Source organism: Miniopterus natalensis, chromosome 19 (genome assembly GCF_054644295.1).
Source record: "Miniopterus natalensis isolate mMinNat1 chromosome 19, mMinNat1.hap1, whole genome shotgun sequence".
Lineage (NCBI taxonomy): Eukaryota > Metazoa > Chordata > Mammalia > Chiroptera > Miniopteridae > Miniopterus > Miniopterus natalensis.
The window spans coordinates 32,532,755-32,551,473 of record NC_142099.1 but is presented as its reverse complement, the minus strand read 5'-3'; the positions used below and the strand labels follow the sequence as shown (position 1 = coordinate 32,551,473).

At 50.8% G+C, this 18,719-nt stretch overlaps 1 protein-coding gene across 1 annotated transcript; it reads left to right on the top strand.

Moving 5' to 3' along the window:
• Positions 1-4,881: 4,881 nt before the first annotated feature.
• On the top strand, positions 4,882-16,804 carry LAX1 (lymphocyte transmembrane adaptor 1). The gene is made up of 5 exons (XM_016215744.2): positions 4,882-4,971; positions 12,922-13,031; positions 13,403-13,498; positions 14,065-14,150; positions 15,790-16,804. The coding sequence occupies exons 1-5, from the start codon at positions 4,883-4,885 to the stop codon at positions 16,642-16,644; spliced, it is 1,236 nt and encodes a 411-aa protein (XP_016071230.2). The 5' UTR covers position 4,882; the 3' UTR covers positions 16,645-16,804.
• Positions 16,805-18,719: the final 1,915 nt, after the last annotated feature.

The following is an 18,719-nucleotide window of genomic DNA, read 5'->3' as shown; positions in this document are numbered from 1 at the left end:
AGACCTACAAGCCCTCCCTGACACACTCGACGCTTCACCCCCCAGATCGTGGGGGACTGTCCTGTAGACCATAGGGCAGTGCCCTGGGCCCGGAGACCACAGCAACAATAGAGGGTACAGCAATTCCTTGCTGCTGAGCCCATTCCTGGGTTTTTGCCCTACAAACGGCGTACCCCGGTCACTGTAAATGACATGTGGCATCCCATATTGGGCTGCCAACCATTCTAGCGCACGTATAGTATGTTCCTGATCTGTCCGGGTGACCATTCCCGTGGCATGTCAACGGCATTAGGAGATATTTTAAGCCTGTGGCTGCAGGCAATGGGCCAACGTAATCCACTTGCCAAGTGTGTAACGGGAACTCACCCTGCTCAACGTGGCCTGCACGCCATAGCACCTGAGGTCTGCACGGGCGATGTTCTGCACACCAGGGACACTGGCCTAAGACGTCCCTGGCGTCTGCCACTGTCAAGCAGAGGCCTCACCTTTTTGCCACCATTTCCATGGTATGCGCCCCGCATGGCCCAATTTCATATGTAACCAGGAACCTCTGAGCGCCGGCTCCAGCATCTGTTGAAGTGGTCAGGCCTGAGCCAGAGCGTCTGCGGCGTCACTGCCAGGGCTTTGCAGAGGTTCGTGGCCTGCCACGTGATGCAGGGCCGCATGAACAGCAGCCAATTGCTTCTTAATCAAGGAATAGCGGACTTCTGCCCCTTTCCACAGCTGGGACCAAATGCTAGTGGGAGCCTTCCGGGACCCACGCGGTTGCCACAGTCTCCAACGAAGCCTGCACCGTCCACATGCACTGTCAGTGGAAAGGGCAGTGCAGGGTCCACTACTCATAAGGTCTGGGCTTGGGCCACTGCCTGCTTAGTGGCCACAAAGGCCTGTTCACTTTCTGGGGTCCAATCCCAGGTTTCCCCTTTGCGGACTAACCGGTGCAGGGGCTTTGCCAATTGAGCCATGTGGGGTATAAAGTTTCGCCAAAACCCTAACAGGCCTAGATAGGCTTGTAACTGTTCCACCGTCTCCGGACCAGGAAACGCCTGGAGTTTATCAGTAACGGCATCGAGCATAACTCCCGTCTACCCGGCCAGACAACACCCAAGAATGTGACAGGTTATCCAGGCCCTTGTACTGTCTTCATTGACTGCGCACCCCCAGCCCGCCAGGGCTTCTCGCAGGCCCAGGGCACCCCCTTCCAAATCTGGAAGAGAATCTGAGGTCAGTACGAGATCATCAATGCAATGGGCCGCGTGCACAGTAGGGGGTTTGGGCCAGGGGGCCAAATCCTGTGCCACCAGTCCCCAGGGCATATGCAAACAGCTCCGCGGTAAAGCCACAAAGGTCCATTGCCCACCCTCCCAGGTAAAGGCAAATTGTTCTTGGCTCTCTGGAGCACTGTCAGTGGAGAAAAAGGCACTGGCCACGTCCACAATGTCGCGGCGGGTTCCAAGTTCACGTGACCATCTGTCCGTAAGATCGGTAACGTTCAGGACGGCTGCGCGCAGAGGAGGCGTCGCTTTGCCCAATTCCGGATAATCCACAGGCATCCGCCAGGAGCCGTCGGCCGTGCGGGGAATTGGGCGGCCTGTGGCTGGAGCGAACGCTGCCCGCGCCCTCAAGCTCCAGGACAGCCGGTCCCGGCTCCTCGTGCGCCCCAGGCGGCCGGTGCTGTGCCACGCCCGCCACCCGCGTGGCCGGGGTGAGACCAAGGGGCGAGATGCGGCTGCCCCCCAGTCACCGTCTTAACCACGCGCCCCCGCGGGCGGAGCGCCCCCTGCGACGCGGCGGCGCTCGGGCCCCGCAACACGCCCGCCCACGTCCTCCGCAGCGGGGGGACCACGCGGTGCAGGCGCGGGCCGGCCTCGCCCAGGGCCACCGCGGCCGGCTGCACCCCGTCCGCCGCCGCGCCCCCCTCAGTGGCAGCGGCCTGTCCATGGAATTCGGCGGGTCCCCTACCGGAGCAGAGTCGCCTCCCGCGGCCGCCGGGGGGACCCTCTGTGCTCTGCTCGGGTGAGTGGCCGGCGTTCCCGCGGCCGCCGGGGGGACCCTCTGCGCTCTGCTCGGGCGAGTGGCCGGCGTTCCCGCGGCCGCCGGGGGGACCCTCTGCGCGCTCTGCTCGGGTGAGTGGCCGGCGTTCCCGCGGCCGCCGGGGGGGACCCTCTGCGCGCTCTGCTCGGGTGAGTGGCCGGCGTTCCCGCGGCCGCCGGGGGGGACCCTCTGCGCGCTCTGCTCGGGTGAGTGGCCGGCGTTCCCGCGGCCGCCGGGGGGGACCCTCTGCGCGCTCTGCTCGGGTGAGTGGCCGGCGTTCCCGCGGCCGCCGGGGGGACCCTCTGCGCGCTCTGCTCGGGCGAGTGGCCGGCGTTCCCACGGCCGCCGGGGGGACCCTCTGTGCTCTGCTCGGGTGAGTGGCCGGCGTTCCCGCGGCCGCCGGGGGGACCCTCTGCGCTCTGCTCGGGCGAGTGGCCGGCGTTCCCGCGGCCGCCGGGGGGACCCTCTGCGCGCTCTGCTCGGGTGAGTGGCCGGCGTTCCCGCGGCCGCCGGGGGGACCCTCTGCGCGCTCTGCTCGGGCGAGTGGCCGGCGTTCCCGCGGCCGCCGGGGGGACCCTCTGCGCGCTCTGCTCGGGCGAGTGGCCGGCGTTCCCGCGGCCGCCGGGGGGACCCTCTGTGCTCTGCTCGGGTGAGTGGCCGGCGTTCCCGCGGCCGCCGACCAGCTCCTCCAGGTCTGGTCGCCGCCCCCGGCTGGCCCGCGCGCGGTCCTTAACTCGCCGGCGGCCCCATTTCCGTCCCGGCGGCTCCCAGGACTGGGCGCCGGGAGGCGCAGCGACGACCCGCCCCGAGCGGCCGCGTCGGGGGCGCACCGGGCACTGGGCCCGCTCCCCGGGACCCCCCCCCATGCGCGGTGCAGCCGCTGGCCTCGCGCCTGCGACTCGGGGTTCCCGCCTGGCGCGTCGGGGACCAGGCACAGCAGCCCGCGGCCTCCCCGTGGCCCCAGGGACGCCAGCCTCCAGGAGCCCCAGAGCCTTCCTGCCCTCCTCGGGTCGGGGCCGCACAGTGCCCCAATCTTCCAGGGGTGCCCACGTCCCTCGGTGCCGCCTCTGGGCACCACCACAAGGAGGCAGGGGCCGCATGTCCTCTCCCCGGGGGTCGTTCTCAGAAGGAGCCCAGGGGCACCCACCTCATCCTGTCGACTACGCCAAGTTGCGGGGGGCTGCAAGGGGTGTTTGGAGGCGAGTCCCCAGCAGGTGCATTCTGCTGGATCGTCCTTACATAAGGTCACCCTCACGCTCACGCAGGCTCGTCAGGGTCATGGACGGGACACGGAGCCTCCCAGCCCTTACCGGCCACACCTGACAGGTGGGGGACAGTGAGGACCGGGAGTGGCAGAGCTGGGGAGAGCCACAGGGGCCCCTGCCCTGGGGCCCTGTGACAGCATGGACAGGGCTGGGCTGACAGCTGAGGAGATGGGAGAGGGGCAGGGTGCTGAGGCCCCGGCTCCCCGCCACACCCGAGCCTGCTTCCCCGCGGAGGGTGAAGTCAGAGGCTCTTCCTCGCACCCTCACAATGGGCTTAGGACTCTCCCAAGAGGCAAAGACAGCTTCAGGAGATTGGTAAGGGAGAGGGTAAGAGAGGAACAAAGGTGGGACGATCCTCAAAGCTGGGGACACTTTAGGTAACCCGGGACAGACTATTAGACTTCTAAGACAGGTGAGCAAAAAGCAGGACTGGATCCATCTTCTCCGGAAGAGCCCTGTGAGCGAGACAGCCAGCCACTGGGGGCCCTGAGGCAGGCCTTTGGGGAAGGGGGGAGAGGGGCCACAGAAATGGCCTCCTGGGGCCCTGCTAACCCAGCATGAGCTGCACCCTGGGACAACACCCAGAGCAGAGGTTCTCAAAATATTGAAACACGGATCAGCTCCATCGAAATCACCTGGCAGCGTTTGTGACGACACCCTTTCCACCCTCCGCCCACAATTCAGCGTCAGGTGCCAGAGATCCGCACTGGTGTCTAAAAAGCACCCCCCAGTTCTCCTCAGACCTGCAAAAAAACCACTGTGAGCCTGGGGGCTTGTCAAACATGACACGCCTCAGGAACCTGGGCGAGCAATCACAGATGTCCAGCCACCTTGCCCGCTTTAATCCCCCTCCCCACAGCCCACAGCGCCAGGCCAGCGCGCAGACGTGTTTGCCTCTATCTTAGTGAGAGCTGAGCAGCGTTTCCTGTGCCTTGGGCCTCATCAGCACGGTGGTGGAGTTGCTTCCTGTCACTGACTCTCTGTTTCCATTCTGGCCAAGTGTTGATTTGCTCTTTTCTCTCTGCTTTGGGGGTTGGGGAGGATGAGCTGCTCGCAGAGCTTCTCTCGGGCCTCTTGGCACTTTCCACCTCTGTGCCCCTGGCTCTTCCACCGGGGGCCAGGGCCTGCGGCTTCCACCTGAGCCGGGCCCCAGGGTCACCGCACCCGGGTGAGCTCTGCCCTCCTGCAGCGGGCGTTGCAGCCACATCCAGGTAGAACCAAACCTGTCGCTTTTGTATTTTGGGTAACAGCCTGACATTTCAGGGGTAGACACAAGGTAGGGAGTTTGCTGGGGAAAGAAAATTCTAGAAAGAAAGATTTGAAGTTTAAAAACCAATAGACATTTTGTGTGTGGGCGGGGGGCCCTTTGGTGAATAAAGATTTAAGAAGAAATTTTGAGAGTAAAAAATTGTGTGTTAGGGAGTGTTTGGAAGACGTGGAGACAAGGAGGATTTCTGTCATTCTTATCTACTTTTAAAAAAAAAAGTGGTTCTACCACACAGGATTATATGTAAAATGCAAACTAATTTTCCTTTTCTCCTGGGAGTCAGCAACTTAGGAAAAGTGGCAAACATCCTGTGACCATGGATGTCATCACCCCGACCCTTTCAGAAATCAGAGGGAGGACTCCGGAGCCCAGCACCCTGAAGGTGACGCTCAGCAGGCTGGACGGGTGAGTGGCTCAGGGTAGTGAACAGTCACGGAGAACACTGGCCTACCCTGGGGGGCTTCCAACCCAGCAGGGCTGCCATCCTTACAACGAGGCCCAGGCCCGCTGAGACCACCAGACTCGAGGCTCAGGGAATTTTGCTCTAAGAGGAAAGGAATAGGTGTTAAGGAATAAAAGGAGTCATTGGGGGAGAGGAAAAGCTGTGATAACACAGGATTTTCTTAGAGCTAACTGCCTGGCCTGGTTGAATTTCTCACTCCTCAGAGGCCCTGATCACTGTCCTCAATCTTTCCTATCTCAGGTCCCACCAACGGCTCCTCAAAAAAGTACTAGGTCCCAGCATGATAAAAACAAAAGGCTCACTTCCCAAAGATGTATTTTAGGTCTTAAAAACTTGCCATGAATGAAACATGTAATCATAGATATGATAAAGATGTGTTTAAGGCCCTGGCCGGTTTTCCCAGTGGTTAGAGCATCGGCCCGCGGACTGAAGGGTCCCGGGTTCAATTCCGGCCAAGGGCACGTACCTTGGCTGCAGGCTCGATCCCCGCCCCCAGTCGGGTGCATGGGGAAGGCAACCAATCCATGCGTCTCTCTCACATCGCTGTTTCTCTCTCTCTCTTCCACTCTCTCTGCAGAAGCAATGAAAAACATATCCTCAGGTGAGGATTAAAAAAAAAAAAAAAAAGATATGCTTCAGGACATAAAATCTCACAGAACTAATCACAGATATCAATTATATGCTTTACCTTTACTTTCCATGTCTTCCTAACAAAAATAAAAGTTCATCAGCAGTCAGAACTTTAGCAACACTGGCAGGTATAAATTTCGGTGCTATGGCAACGGTACAACTCAATAATAATGAATTTAAAATTGCTGCAGTTCGGGGAAATAAATGTTATCATGACAAACATGTGTCACTTGCAGGTGGACAGGGAGGGGCATTGATGGGGAATGAATTCATAAAGTCAGAACCCTGGATTTCCACCCCTCCAAAAAAAAAGATTTCTGTATTCATTAATTTGTTTATTAATTCACTTATTCATTTAACAAATGTCTATCAGGCCCTTACTGTTCCAGGCACCAGGCGAACGTGATAGACAAGTCCATGACCTCCTGGAGCTTACGGTCAAGTGGGAGAGTCAAATACAAGCAGATAAACAAATGAATGTATAATTTAATGTCCGTCATAAACTCTATGAAGAAAAACCAGAGCAGAGTAAGGGAACTGAGAATAAGGTGTGGCCAGGAGGTGACATTTCAGAAGAGGCCTGAATTAAATGAGGGACTGAGCCTTGCAGGCAGTCGGGGGAGAGCGCAGCAGGTCTGAGACAGCGCTGTGCTGAGCGTGGGCAAGGAACAGGAGTCCTGGCAGAGTCGGGAGGCGCAGGAGGAGGCCAGCGCAGCGGGAGCTGTGAAGGGCTCACTGGGTTGGGACTGTGGATGTCATCCCAGGTGTGATGGGAAGTCACGGAGGGTTGCGAGCAGAGGACGACACAGTCTGATTTACTGTTTGGAGGGTCAGGCTGGCTCATGTGTAAAGCTGGTGTATTGGTGCGACGGGTAAAATCAAGACGACCCATTAGGAAGGTTATTGCAAAGGCCCGTGTGGAACACACTGCAGCTTAGGCCAGGTGGTGGCAGAGGAGCGGAGAGAGGTAACTGGGTTCGGGAGAGATGCCCAGGGTTGAGCAGCAGAATCTGCTGGCTGACCAGGAGTGGGACATGAGAGAAAGAGAACACCCAAGGAGGATTTTATTTTATTTTATTTTATTATTTTATTTTGAAAAGAAGAAAGCAAGAATTTTACTGCAGCAAAAAATGTATTTAGGACAATGAAACGAAGAAGGGCATAGAAGCAACAGGAGAGCCGAGGCTGGGCTGCTGTGGCTCCCTGGGAAGTCAGAGAGAAGGGGGGCCTTGGAGACAGGTTCAGTGGGTTAGCCCGGGGCGAGCTGCTGCTGCCCATCGCTCCCCTGGTTGCAAGTCGCATGGGTTAGGGGATATGTGCCCGTGGGGGAAGGAGGGGGAGGGAATGGCACAGGCATGCTCCCTGGAGGGAGAGCACCAGCACATTGGGACCTTCATTTTCAGGGGTTTTAAAGGCTGGTCTAGGCCCCGGCCAGGTAGCTCAGCTGGTTAGAGCATCATCCTGATAAGCGAAGGTTGTGGGTTCAATCTCCGGTCAGGGCACATATAAGAATCAGCCAATGAATACATTAATAAGTGGAACAACAAATCTACGTTTCTCTCTCTCGCCCTTCCTCCCTCTCTAAAATCAATCAATAAATAAAACATTTAAAAAAATAAAACAAAGGCTGGGCATTTAGGGGAGGTCTTAGAGCAATAGAATATTCATCAGCTTTAGGCTGCCATACCAAAATGAGATTTATTCTCCCAATTTGTCTGTCCTTGGGTGGGATTGGCCAGTGGCACTAACTGGATTTCTGCTATCTGTGAGTAGGGTGATTTAAGCTATTTACCCTCCGGTTGGGAAAGGAGAAGTGGAAACCATTTACTCTCAAGTGTCCTTGGTTTAGGGAAGATAGGATTTACTAGGTAGCTGCAAAATGCTATTTAACTATCTGTCTCAGTTTCTCTGTTCTGCTTGTGCTGGAATTTTCCTAGCAATAACATTCCTCCCTCAGAGATTTCCACCCCTAAAATCTTTTAGGGTTGATGAGGGAGGATGGTCTGTTTTCAGTAACTACTTCCTGCTGATAATGGTCTTGGTCCTTGCCTAGTGAGGGTATGGAAGTCTCTGTCCCTGCCTGATCTAAGGGAGACAAGGGAATGGGATTTGAGACTGCAATAGAGTTGCACTTCAGGAGATGGTGATGTAGATAGATCTATATTGTATAAACAACTAATTAGGTAATAAGGAGTATGCCTATGCAAACAGAAAGGAAAAAACAAAGATTAATGATCATAGCAAATTATAAACCAGTTTCTGAGTCTGTAAGACTGTCAGTCGAGAAGGCTTAAAGTTTCTTTTGCTGGAATGAAAGCAAACAGTAACAATTTGATAGCATCAGATGCTCAGGTAAATTCTGTATGGTTGACATTGCATCAACAGTTCTTAATAATTCCAAGTCAACACATGGGAGAAAAATGAAACATTAGGTTGGAGGCTTGATGACAACTAGAAGAATTCAGGAATCAGTTCAGTTTATAGACAAAAATGAAACTTTAAAGACAGTGAACTGCACTAAAGTCCAGTATCCACAATTGGGCGTTGCGATTTCCATGAAACACAATTTTTCTCCCTGAAATCACATTCAATTTTATTAAAGAGCCAAATTAAGGACTAATTTATTTACTTTATTAAGTTTAGTTTTAATTTGGCCTAATTATTTGCATAAATGCAGTAAGAATAGCAATTGATTACATAGGCTTTTTAAAATCTGCTTTGCTGGAATTTCATTCATAAGAAATCTTCAGATTGAGCTTTAGCCAGCCCCTTGGGGTGCAGAAGCCAAGCCACACAGTTGCTATCTGAATTTGCCTGCAATGCCTATAGATTTGGGTGGATTCCTCACATTCTTGAGGTCCCCAAAATGTCCTGAGTTTCTTTCTTTGCCATCTTCAGGATAGGAACCTTTGTTCCTTACCTGGAAAGACTGCCATGAACTGTGTGAACAAGCAAGGTACCAGGCCATTTTTTTCAAGGGGCATTTATGGGCTTCAAAGTCAATCTCAATTATTTAAGTCTTTCCGGTGACAGCCAGAGTCCAGGAATTTCTCTCTTGATCATGACATTCCAGTCAAAGAATGGATGGTTTTATGCGTAAAGAGAACAGATTCTTATTGGATTTATGCAAACAAATGAATTGTAATGCAAATAATATTCACTCCTTGAGAGTTGTCAAATTCTGGAGGGATTCGGTAGGGAGAAATATATAAATGTCTCGATATTGTTTATGAGGATATAATTTACCATATTGTTCTAGGGAAATAAAAACAAGCTTAACCAAGGAGTAAGTAACCAGCATTCCTTAGATTGATGTTGGTGAACACATTTCATGACCTTTAGAAACATAGGTTCCTTTCATGGCAAACACACTCACTTTCAAGCAACTACCTCCAAAAAGCACAAGACATTCATCGGCTCCAAATCTACTTACAGACTTTCTGCAATAAAAAGCCAAAAGCAAGCGAACTTAAGACTTTTCTAGCAATCAATGTTTAACAGCTGAAGTGAGTTAGTTCATCTGCTCAAATGGCTAAAGTGGCGGGTTTTTTCTTTTAATGAGGATTACCTTCCAGAAACTTGCATCCTAAAAGATGGCCCAGCTAGCCCTGGCTGGTTTGGTTGAATGGTTAGAGCACTGGCTCATGGACTGAAGGGTCCCGGGTTTGCTTCTGGACAAGAATACACCTCTCGGTTGTAGGCTTAGTCCTGGGTCCCAGTCCAGGCTCATGCGGCAGGGGGGGGACACAGGACCAATTGATGTGTCTCTCTCACATCCACGTTTCTCTCTCTCTCTCACTCTCTCTGAAAAACAATGGAAAAAATATCCTCAGGTAAGGATTGAAAAAAGTTAAAAATAAATAAGTAAAAGATGGCTCAGCTAAGAGTTTTTTCAGGTATTTGTATCTCAAAGGTACAGGGAAAGAGATGCAAGCTCCTCCTAGAAGGACATTGGTTTCATAAAGCCAGTTATTTATAAGCATTTTTGAACCCATTAGAGGAGGTTTTGAGGAAGGTAAAAGATTTAGTGGATTTTGAGTTGTTTCTGGAGCCACACTTCTGGCCCTGTGAAGACTTCATTTGTAAAACAAGGACAATTTTTCAATGCCTCAACAATTGGCCTGTCACCCAAATGTTGGCAATGGACTGACAAATTCATCTATCCATTTTTAGAATGTTTCTTTCCACTTGGGTACATTTTTTCTAGTTTACAGACAGCACATAGCTTAGGGTAGCCTCTTAGAGCCATAAAGTCTTAGATATATGGAACTTCTGTCCATTTCTCCTAGTTGGAAGGGAACAGGTTCTGATTTTAAGTCAGATATTGATTAAATATTTCTGCCATTGGTACAGAAGCTTTACACTGAAGGAGGAGGCAACTTAGGTTAGGTGTGGTTAGAAATAGGGGAAGTAGTCCCAGTAGCTATAATGGCCTTAGTGGCTTCCCTTCTTATGATAATTTTAACTTCTCCCAAACTGTTGAGAAGGGGAAACACCCTTGGAGCAACTCTATGCTTGCTTCTGGTTTCTTTTCTCTTCCTAAGTCCCATTTTGGTTTTCTACAATTCTTTTTAAGGTGACCTGGCTTTCTACAATAGAAACAAACTCCTCTACAGTCTCCTACCAGACCCCATTTAGCAATTCTGTTGCCTTGCTCTCAGAAACCAGTAGGTGTAGGTGGGGGAACTTTGTGGGCCTTTAGGCAGGGTTCCAAGATAAGTCTTTATTTGGCTGTAATACAGTCAGGGTAGTCAATTTACATTTCCAGAGGAGATCCTCCTGTTCATGTAATATGGAAAAATGTCCGAACCTAAGGTATTTCTGACCATTTGCTCTGTTGCTTGAAGAGAGTTAATAAAAAGATGCTATTGTGAGTAATGCTCCTGTTTTGAGGCCATAACTCCCCATCAGGGAGCTTATATTGTGGCCAGACTGAATTACAATAGAAAATGTCTTTTCTTTTTAAGGTCTGGGGTTCAAATTGTGCCCAGTTAGCCAAAATCCAGGCCAGGGGGACTCCTGTCTGGCATAGAAGGTTGATTCCCCATCTGGAGGTTAGGAATCAGAGAGCCCAGGGTCCTAGGGTCAATCCCAGAGACCTAGGGTCCCAGCGCTGGAAGGCCAGCTTCTGATGGCACAGCCATCTAGCGGGGTGAGACACAGAGGGTACCCCGTGTTCTCACCATAATCCCAGGTTAGGAATTAGAGAGCCCAGCATCCTGGGGTCACTTCCAGAGCCTGGCTTCAGAGCGCTCGGGGGCTAGAGTCTGAAGTCTCAGGGGTCTAGGGGGATGAGACCATGTAATCTCACCATAATCTGAGAGGATGGGAAGTCAAGTTTTACCAGGTGACGAGTGTCTTCGCAGACCTGGTTGGGGTGGGATATGCCTAGGAATCTGGGAGCAGGCAAGTCTGCTCAACTAAGGAAAAGGGGCAGAAAAGAAAAATAGAGCTAGTGTGTCCAGAGGATAGATAATAGGGTAAAGGGGTTTTATAGATCGAGGAGAGTTTTTCTAAAAGGTTCTTAATGTAAATAATGTAGGAGCCAGTAAAGGGAAGGACTGAAGGTTTGAGGTAATTTTAGGGAGCCCTCATTTATGGTCCTCAGAAAGCAATTCTAATTGAAAAGCCAAAGTTAAAAACCAGCCATCTTTTTTTTTTTTTTTTTCTGTCCTGTTATCTTAACCCTAGAGTCTCTCAACCCTTAATCTTTAGCTCTGCCTCCAGGATTTAAAAAAAAAAAAAAAAAAAGCTCAAAGAAAGCCTGAATTTAACTCCAAACAAATGCTCCAAGGTGCCTGCACAGTACGGCAATCTGCAGAGAGAAAAAGCCCCATGGCCAGAGGAAAAGCTGCAGGGAGGAAAGAGAACAGTCAGTCATGTCCTTCAAGCCACGGTGGCAAGGGTGATTGGTGATAAAACAATCCTAGTCACAGCACCAAATACATTTTACTGGGGAGATGGGGAGACCTCGGTTCTTGTCTTCTTGAGGGAAAGATTTCAATCAAGAGACCAAGTGCAGAAAAGGAAGCAAGAATTTATTGACTGCAGCAAAAAAATGCTTAAGACGATAAAACAAGGAAGGGCACAGAAGCAACAGGAGAGCCGAGGCTGGGCTGCTGTGGCTCGCTGGGAAGTCAGGGAGAAGGGGGGCCTTGGAGACAGGCTCGGGGGTTAGCCCGGGGCGAGCTGCTGCTGCCCACTGCTCCCCTGGCTGCAAGTCTCATGGGGTCCCTGAGGTTAGGGGACACATGCCTGTGGGGGAAGAGAAGGCATGGGCATGCTGCCTAGAGGGAGAGCGCCCAAGGGTGATTTTAGGTGGAGCTACTGGATGGTGGGAAACACCAGAGGAGGAGCGGGCTTATGGGAGAAGGGAGCTCTGTGCAGACAGATTTGGTTTGAGGTGTTAGGCAGCCTCGTGGAAATGACCAGGATAGAGTCGGATAGACAAGCCTAGAACTCAGGAGGAGGAAAACCTTCCCTGGCAGATGGCCTGGTTTCTGACAGCTGGGGGTCGCGGGTCTGCCAGTGATTCCTTCGGTGACCTCGGCTGGCTGCCCGCTGCCACCGCAGGCAATGAAGAGCAGCGGCCCCGTCGCCGCAGGGAAGTTGTAACTTGCACCGAACTTGCTCAGTGCATTGGCGTTGGTTCAATTCCACAGAACAGAGCGTTGCTTGGGGACCAGCTCCGCAAGTTGGTGCTGAGAAGGTTATTCAAGTGCACACAAGCTGGCCTCCGTCACAGAGCCACTCCCCAGTTGTAAATCGGCTAATCCTTTCCTCCTCCAAAGAGGAAGCCCGGGAGTGGGAACGGGGAAGCGAGGACAGATGAACCTGCCTTCCCAAGTCTGGAGGCCGGTGTGAGGCAGTGGAAAGAACATGATCTTTGGGCCCAAAGAGCCCTTGACTGGCTTTCCATCTTGGATCCTTCCTACCTGTGTGATCTTTGATAGATTACTTTCCCCTTCGGAATCTAAATCTCAGGTTTCTTGGCCGCAGAGAGGCAGGATTGTTGTAAAGATTAAATAAGTTTCGCAGGCAAACCCCTGGCATCCAGTGAGCATTCACATGGGTTAGTTCCTTGTCCTGTGTCCAATTTCCTTCTGTCCACGAAGAGGTGACCCTCTGCCACCACGCAGCCCACCCCAGCCGGCCTTCCTTCACCGGGCTCCCACTCCAAATCCTCGGGCTCTAACTCCTGAGGGAAGCATCTTCTTCAGCCCCACCCCCGGCTGGGGCATGGCACTCCGTTTTCCTCACAGAGATCAAGACCAGAGCAGCAGCATCTTTTCTGGGTTTGCGGGACTCCTTGCCGTCCTCCTGGCCGCCGCGGCTCTCTGCGCCCTGTGGAACTGGAGTAAACGGAAGAAGCGTGAGTCCCCTGTTTGTCCAAAGCTGAGACAGACCAATAATCCAGCTTGGCATTTAAAGCCCAGTTTATTCCCCAGGGATAAACTATTTCACCAGGGAGTCCTCTGTTCTTACCCAACACACTGATCCTTGTCTCCCGCAAGATCCCAGGCTGTGGCTCCGAAAGGCTTTGTGCTGATTGGAGAGCCATCTGGATCTAGTACCCCTGGGCCCTGGCTTTCTCCTCCTGCTCTATCCACGGAGTCCCCTGTCCTTATAGCTCAGATTTGTTAAGAGTGAAAGTGTATTTTTTATGGTGCAGGGTGAGGGTGGGGAATACTTTCAGAGAGCATCTCATCCCCAGGATTCCCCTTCTGTGTCGTTACCCTGCAGGGCGAGTTCCTTACCTGCACTTGCTGACTCTGCCTCCATCCAGACGTCGAGCCAGTAATATCTATGACCTCTTGCCCCGGAGACAAGAAGTGCTAGGTGGGTCTTTCTAATCTGTGGAGTCAACATGCAGAACTTCTGCCCCCAGAAGGCACCTCTCACCACCTGGAAGCAACTTTCTCTAAGCTTCCAGCACCTTCTGCCCTTCAGGGAGCATAGAAAAGAAAGGGCTAGATAACTGTAAGATGCAACTCCATTGGGGGGGGGGGGGTTAGAAAGCTCTAAAAAGGGAGCAGGGGGTTGTCTAGGTTTGGGGTTTTGGTTTTTCCTGACATTAAGGTAGCAGAAGACATATGGGTGTGTCTAGGGGTGGGGCAGATATTCCAAAGAATGAAGGATGGGGCCGTCAGCATTACCGCAGGGAGGGCTCACCCAGGAGCTCCCTTCCCAGCCTCCCACCCCTGTGCTACTCTTCTCAGGTCCCACAGAAGCTGAGGAGGCTCCAGGTCTCAGAGCACATCATCTTCATAGTTCTGAGCCTCTCGCCACAGAACACCAGCCCCCAGACACCAGACACCACGCAGCCCCACTCCACCCACGATGCAGGGAGTGTGCAGGCTGAAGCTGGGACTGGCTGTCTCAGGCTTTGTTCTCTGTCCTTCCAGGGAGACATCAGGTGAGGAGTACCCTTATGTTCAGTGTCGAGAGCCTCCTCTCCAGAAACTCGGACAGCCCTTCCTCCGGCAACGTGGTAAGAGGCCCGTGCATGACCTGCCCCTTGGGAGAAATTATTTGTCTCTGGCGGAACCGAGGTGAAAGAGTTGGAGGTCACAGATCTGTGTCACTGCAGACAAACAGTGGGTCCTTTGGCACTCACCCTTATAGGCCCATTAATAAATCAGGAAGACTAGCCTCAGGACCTCCCACTGCCCAAGGAGAGGAAGTAAGAAAGCTAGGAACCAGTGCTTGGGATGCTAAGAAGGACACCAGGGCACGAGTCCTCCAGGACACGTTAGAATTGCAATGGGTGGTTTTAACAAAGACACGGTAACCTGCTTGTTCAAATGAGCGGGGTCCTCTTCAAAGCAGTTGCCTCAGGACGGTCGCAGATGCTCCAACATCGCTGTTGGTGCTCAGAACAGACTTAAAACCCTGCTTTGGGACTTACTTCTGGGGCTTGTGCCAAATTATTTTAATTATCATTAACAGCAGAAATAGTCATAAATCATTGAGCGCTGTAGCTAGTGTGGAAAGCATTTGATCAAATGCGGGCTTCCCTTTGAGGTGCAAGGAGAGAATTACAGCTCGGAACTGGCCCCATGTGGCTGGTGCTGTGGCTGAGGGTAGTTCCCAGGAGTCCCTCATGGTGCAGGCCAGAGGCACAGGGACAGTCAAGGGACTGCTTCGGAGATCAGGGTGCTCGTTTCCATAGGGAAGTTCTTGTTTGCTCGTTTGGTTTTATGGTGATCCCGAGTAAATGCAGTGTGCTGATGGTGTTTCTGTCATTACCCGGCCTCTCGCTACCACGTGGCTACCTCCGTATTGCCACCTCTGCTCCCTCCTCCTGCAGGTCCCATCCTTGGACTCCACTGACGCAGGGCAGGGCAGAGAAAACTCCGTTGCCAAAGCTAGTTCCGGGACTTGGGTGGGTCCTCGGGGGATTCTGCAATGAATCCCCTGACTTCAGCCCACAAATATGGTTAGTTTGGACTCTGTAGTGTTTGAAGAATATTTCAGCCAGTTGCCAACTCTTAAAAATCTAAAAGATCTCACATTAAAGTCCAGATGTCCAGCTTTTCTTGAAAATTCAGAAGTTCTGGAAACATCAGACCAGCATCCCCAAATGGCCATAATCAGTTGAGTCTGTGTCAACTGCCCCTTCAGTAATTATGGCGAGCACGTCAGGGTTTTCTGTGTGCCAGGAGCAATTCTAAACACTTCCCCTTAGTAATCCGTTCACTCCTCACAGAAACCTTATAATGTACGTTCTATAATGATCCCCATTTTATAAGTTAGGAAACGAAGGCATGAAGAGGTTTGGTAACTTGCTCGAACCCAGCAGAGCGGTGAGGCCAGGATCTGCACCCCGTCTGAGTCACTATGCTAGATTGCCCCTCAGTGTGCTCCTCCCTCCTCCCCTCCCCATCGAACCCTCACATTGGGGCCAAAACACAGTTACTATTTACCGTCACATTACACGGTTGCTTTCCCTAAACTCAGCCCATTTTGCTCACACCCGCCTAGCATCCAAAGCCTGAGACCCCTGGTGCAGAGCCATTCCCCAAGGTGGAGAACTGAGTGGAAGAATGAGAGAAGGGTGCTGGGGGGGAGAGGAAAGGCTTCCCCCATGTCTCCTTCCGTCCTCTCTGGCTGTCTCCTCTCGCTCACAGACCTCCCAAGCAGGCGACGCCCTCCAGGTGCACAGAGCCCAGCCGCTGGCTGTGGGCATCTATGACAATGCCGCCGGGCCCGGGATGTGTGGGGACCTCACCCCCTCAGCACACTGCGTCGGTGTCAGAGTGGCTGGAGACTACTCCAGCATTTCTTCAGAGGGCTCCAGGGAGTATGTCAACGTCCCCACAGCAGAGGAAATTGCTGAGACTCTCGCTTCTACCAACAACCCCGCTGGGGACCTCTTTGTGCTCCCAAGTGCTCAGGAGCGGGGATTTACTGAGGGAGACGAGGGCTGTGGCCATGCCAGCGACTGCACCAGTTTTTTGTCTCCAGGAACTGAGAGCAATGATCCACTCAGCGATGAGGAAGGTTCTTCTCAGACCTCAAATGACTACGTCAACATGGCAGAGTTCAGTCTTGGGGCCATGCAGGAGCAGCAGCCATGGGTGTCTTTTCAGTGCTGCAGAGATTATGAAAATGTCCCACCAGCAGATCCCAACGGAAGCCAGCAGCAGGCGGAAGAAGTGACGTCCTCAAACACAAACCGTGTAGAGGGCAGGACAGATGGTCTAGGGACCCACGTACAACCTGTCATGCAGCCGGGAAGGTTTTTGGTTTTAGGGGATTATGTGATTTATCAGCCATCTGCACAGAGTGAGAATAGTCAAATGGAACATGGAGAAGAGATGTCAAATGGGGACTCTAATGATTATGACGTTGTGCTGGCTGCCAAGTTAGGAGGCGGGGACTCTGAGCAGGAACCAAACCCATGGCTCCTCCCTGATGAATTAAGGCCCACCTGCCCAGCTGGAAAGCCACAGGGACTAGCCTATCCTGCCAAATCCAAGTGAAGACCCTTGACCATCCTTGTATTTCAGTGGATTCGTTCAGTTAGGCTAAAAAGATGCTGAGTAGGGAGCTAAGAGGTTTATAAAAGCAGAGGTTTGGAAAAGCCAGAAAGAAATTATTTTCAAACAGGGTACCATTATCTCTCCTACCAACCTTAGAATGTTGCCTTTTAGGACTCTTAGGAGATTAAAAATGAGAGAGTACTTTAGTGCACAGTAGAAATATAAAGTAGTCTAAAATCATTACCTTCACTAATACCAGCAGGGTGCAAAGCAAAAGTTGAGATTATTTTGTAATATGAGCAGGGGCCAACAGGAAGGAAGAAGTCCGAGGGGTTGGGGGACAGTTTCCACTTTGAAATGAGGATGGACCACCCAATGCTGGAGATGTGGAACAGCAGGAACCCTCAGTCGTTGCTGATGGGACTGCAAAGCATAGCATCCACGTTGGGAAACTATTTGGCAATTTCTTATAAATATACTACTTATACGGCCCAGCGATTCCATTAGGTATTTTCCCAAGTGAACTGAAAACTTCTGTTCACACAAAAAACCATACATGACTGTTTATAGCAGCTTTACTCACATTTGCCCAAAACTAGAAATAACCCAGTGAATGGATAAACTGTGGTATATTTATACAATGAATATCCATCCTTAACAGTAAAAAGGAATGAACTATTGGGTCTTGCAACAACAGGGACAATCTTAAATGCATTTTTCTAAGTGAAAGAAGATGGACCTAAACATCTACCTATCATATGATTCCATTTATATGACATGGGAAAGGCAAAACTATAGGGATGGAAGACAGGAATCTTTAGGGTAAGAGAGCTGTTCTCTATGGTACTGTGATGGTGAATACATAACTCTATGTAATTTGTCAAAGTGCAAAAAAACTGTAGAGCATACAGAGTGACTTTTATTGCATGCAAATTTAAAAAATTAACCCGTCTGTCAGGGGGACCCATGACTGAATGCTCTTTGTGATAAATGAATGTAACTGTATTACAAATATATGGCATAACCTCACTAAAGAGAGTGGAAGGAGAAAGAGCTGACCTAATTAACTTTGGAAAACAATGTTTTTGCTTGAAACAGTAAGATAAAAACACAAAAAACTCTACAAAAACACTGCACTCTAGTTGGTAAATTTGCATTTCACAGGAGTGTAGGTTAGCAATTCTGAAACTACTTTAAGTGTATACTAAGGTTAAACAAATAATATAGATAAGGAGAGGCAGGTTTCTTACTATTGGAGAAAACAGTAACAAGTAAGTAGGAAAGGCTCCAATGAACTCTGTCATGCTGGATTAGAACTGGGGGTACAGTTTGAACTCATGTTTATTTAAATGTATATGAATAGATATAGAAATCAATAGAGATACGTGTGTATACATAAGCTAGTATTTATAAATTTCTTAGCTCCATCCACTACAGGGTCTAGATGTGCTGACACCTCAATAGCAGTGAACACACTGAGCACTCAGAGCTTGGTTTCTAAATATCATTCTTCAATTAAAGTAACCAGAGCTCCTTGGAGAAATGGCTATTTCTAGGGCTGGGGCAGAGAACACGCAGGTTGAGCTTGACCATCTCAGAAAAGAGAAGAAGAGAAGAGAAGGAGAAGGAGAAGAGAAGAGAAGAGAAAAAAGAAAAGTAGAGAGGGTGAGGGGAAGAAAAGACAAGAAAAGATGAGGACATGTCCCAAGGAGCCAATTTGAAGGAACCCCCAAAGGCAAAGCTAGAACAGTTTGAGCAATAACAATAAGTAATTATAATACAAATTTATAACTCAAAGAATAAAATAAATATCCATAATTGACATTCATATTAATGGCCAAAAAAACAAATCTTCTTTATAGATAAATTATAAATAATAAATGTATAAGAAATGAGGGGGGAAAAATCACCATTAAGGCACCACAGAATAACTGCTATGGGTAAGTCCAGGTGAATGTTAAAAGTAGTGGGTGACACTTTAGGAGAAATAAGATAGTTTCATAACCTCAAAGACTCTTCCCCAAAATATTCACTACTGTGATGATTTTAACACACATGTCTGCAAATTATTTTAT

Coding starts and splice junctions, on each gene's coding strand:
- LAX1 (XM_016215744.2), top strand. CDS start 4,883: ATGGATGTCATCACCCCGACCCTTTCAGAAATCAGAGGGAGGACTCCG. Junction 13,032..13,402: donor CTGGAGTAAACGGAAGAAGC/GTGAGTCCCCTG, acceptor GTTACCCTGCAG/GGCGAGTTCCTTACCTGCAC. Junction 13,499..14,064: donor CCGGAGACAAGAAGTGCTAG/GTGGGTCTTTCT, acceptor CTGTCCTTCCAG/GGAGACATCAGGTGAGGAGT.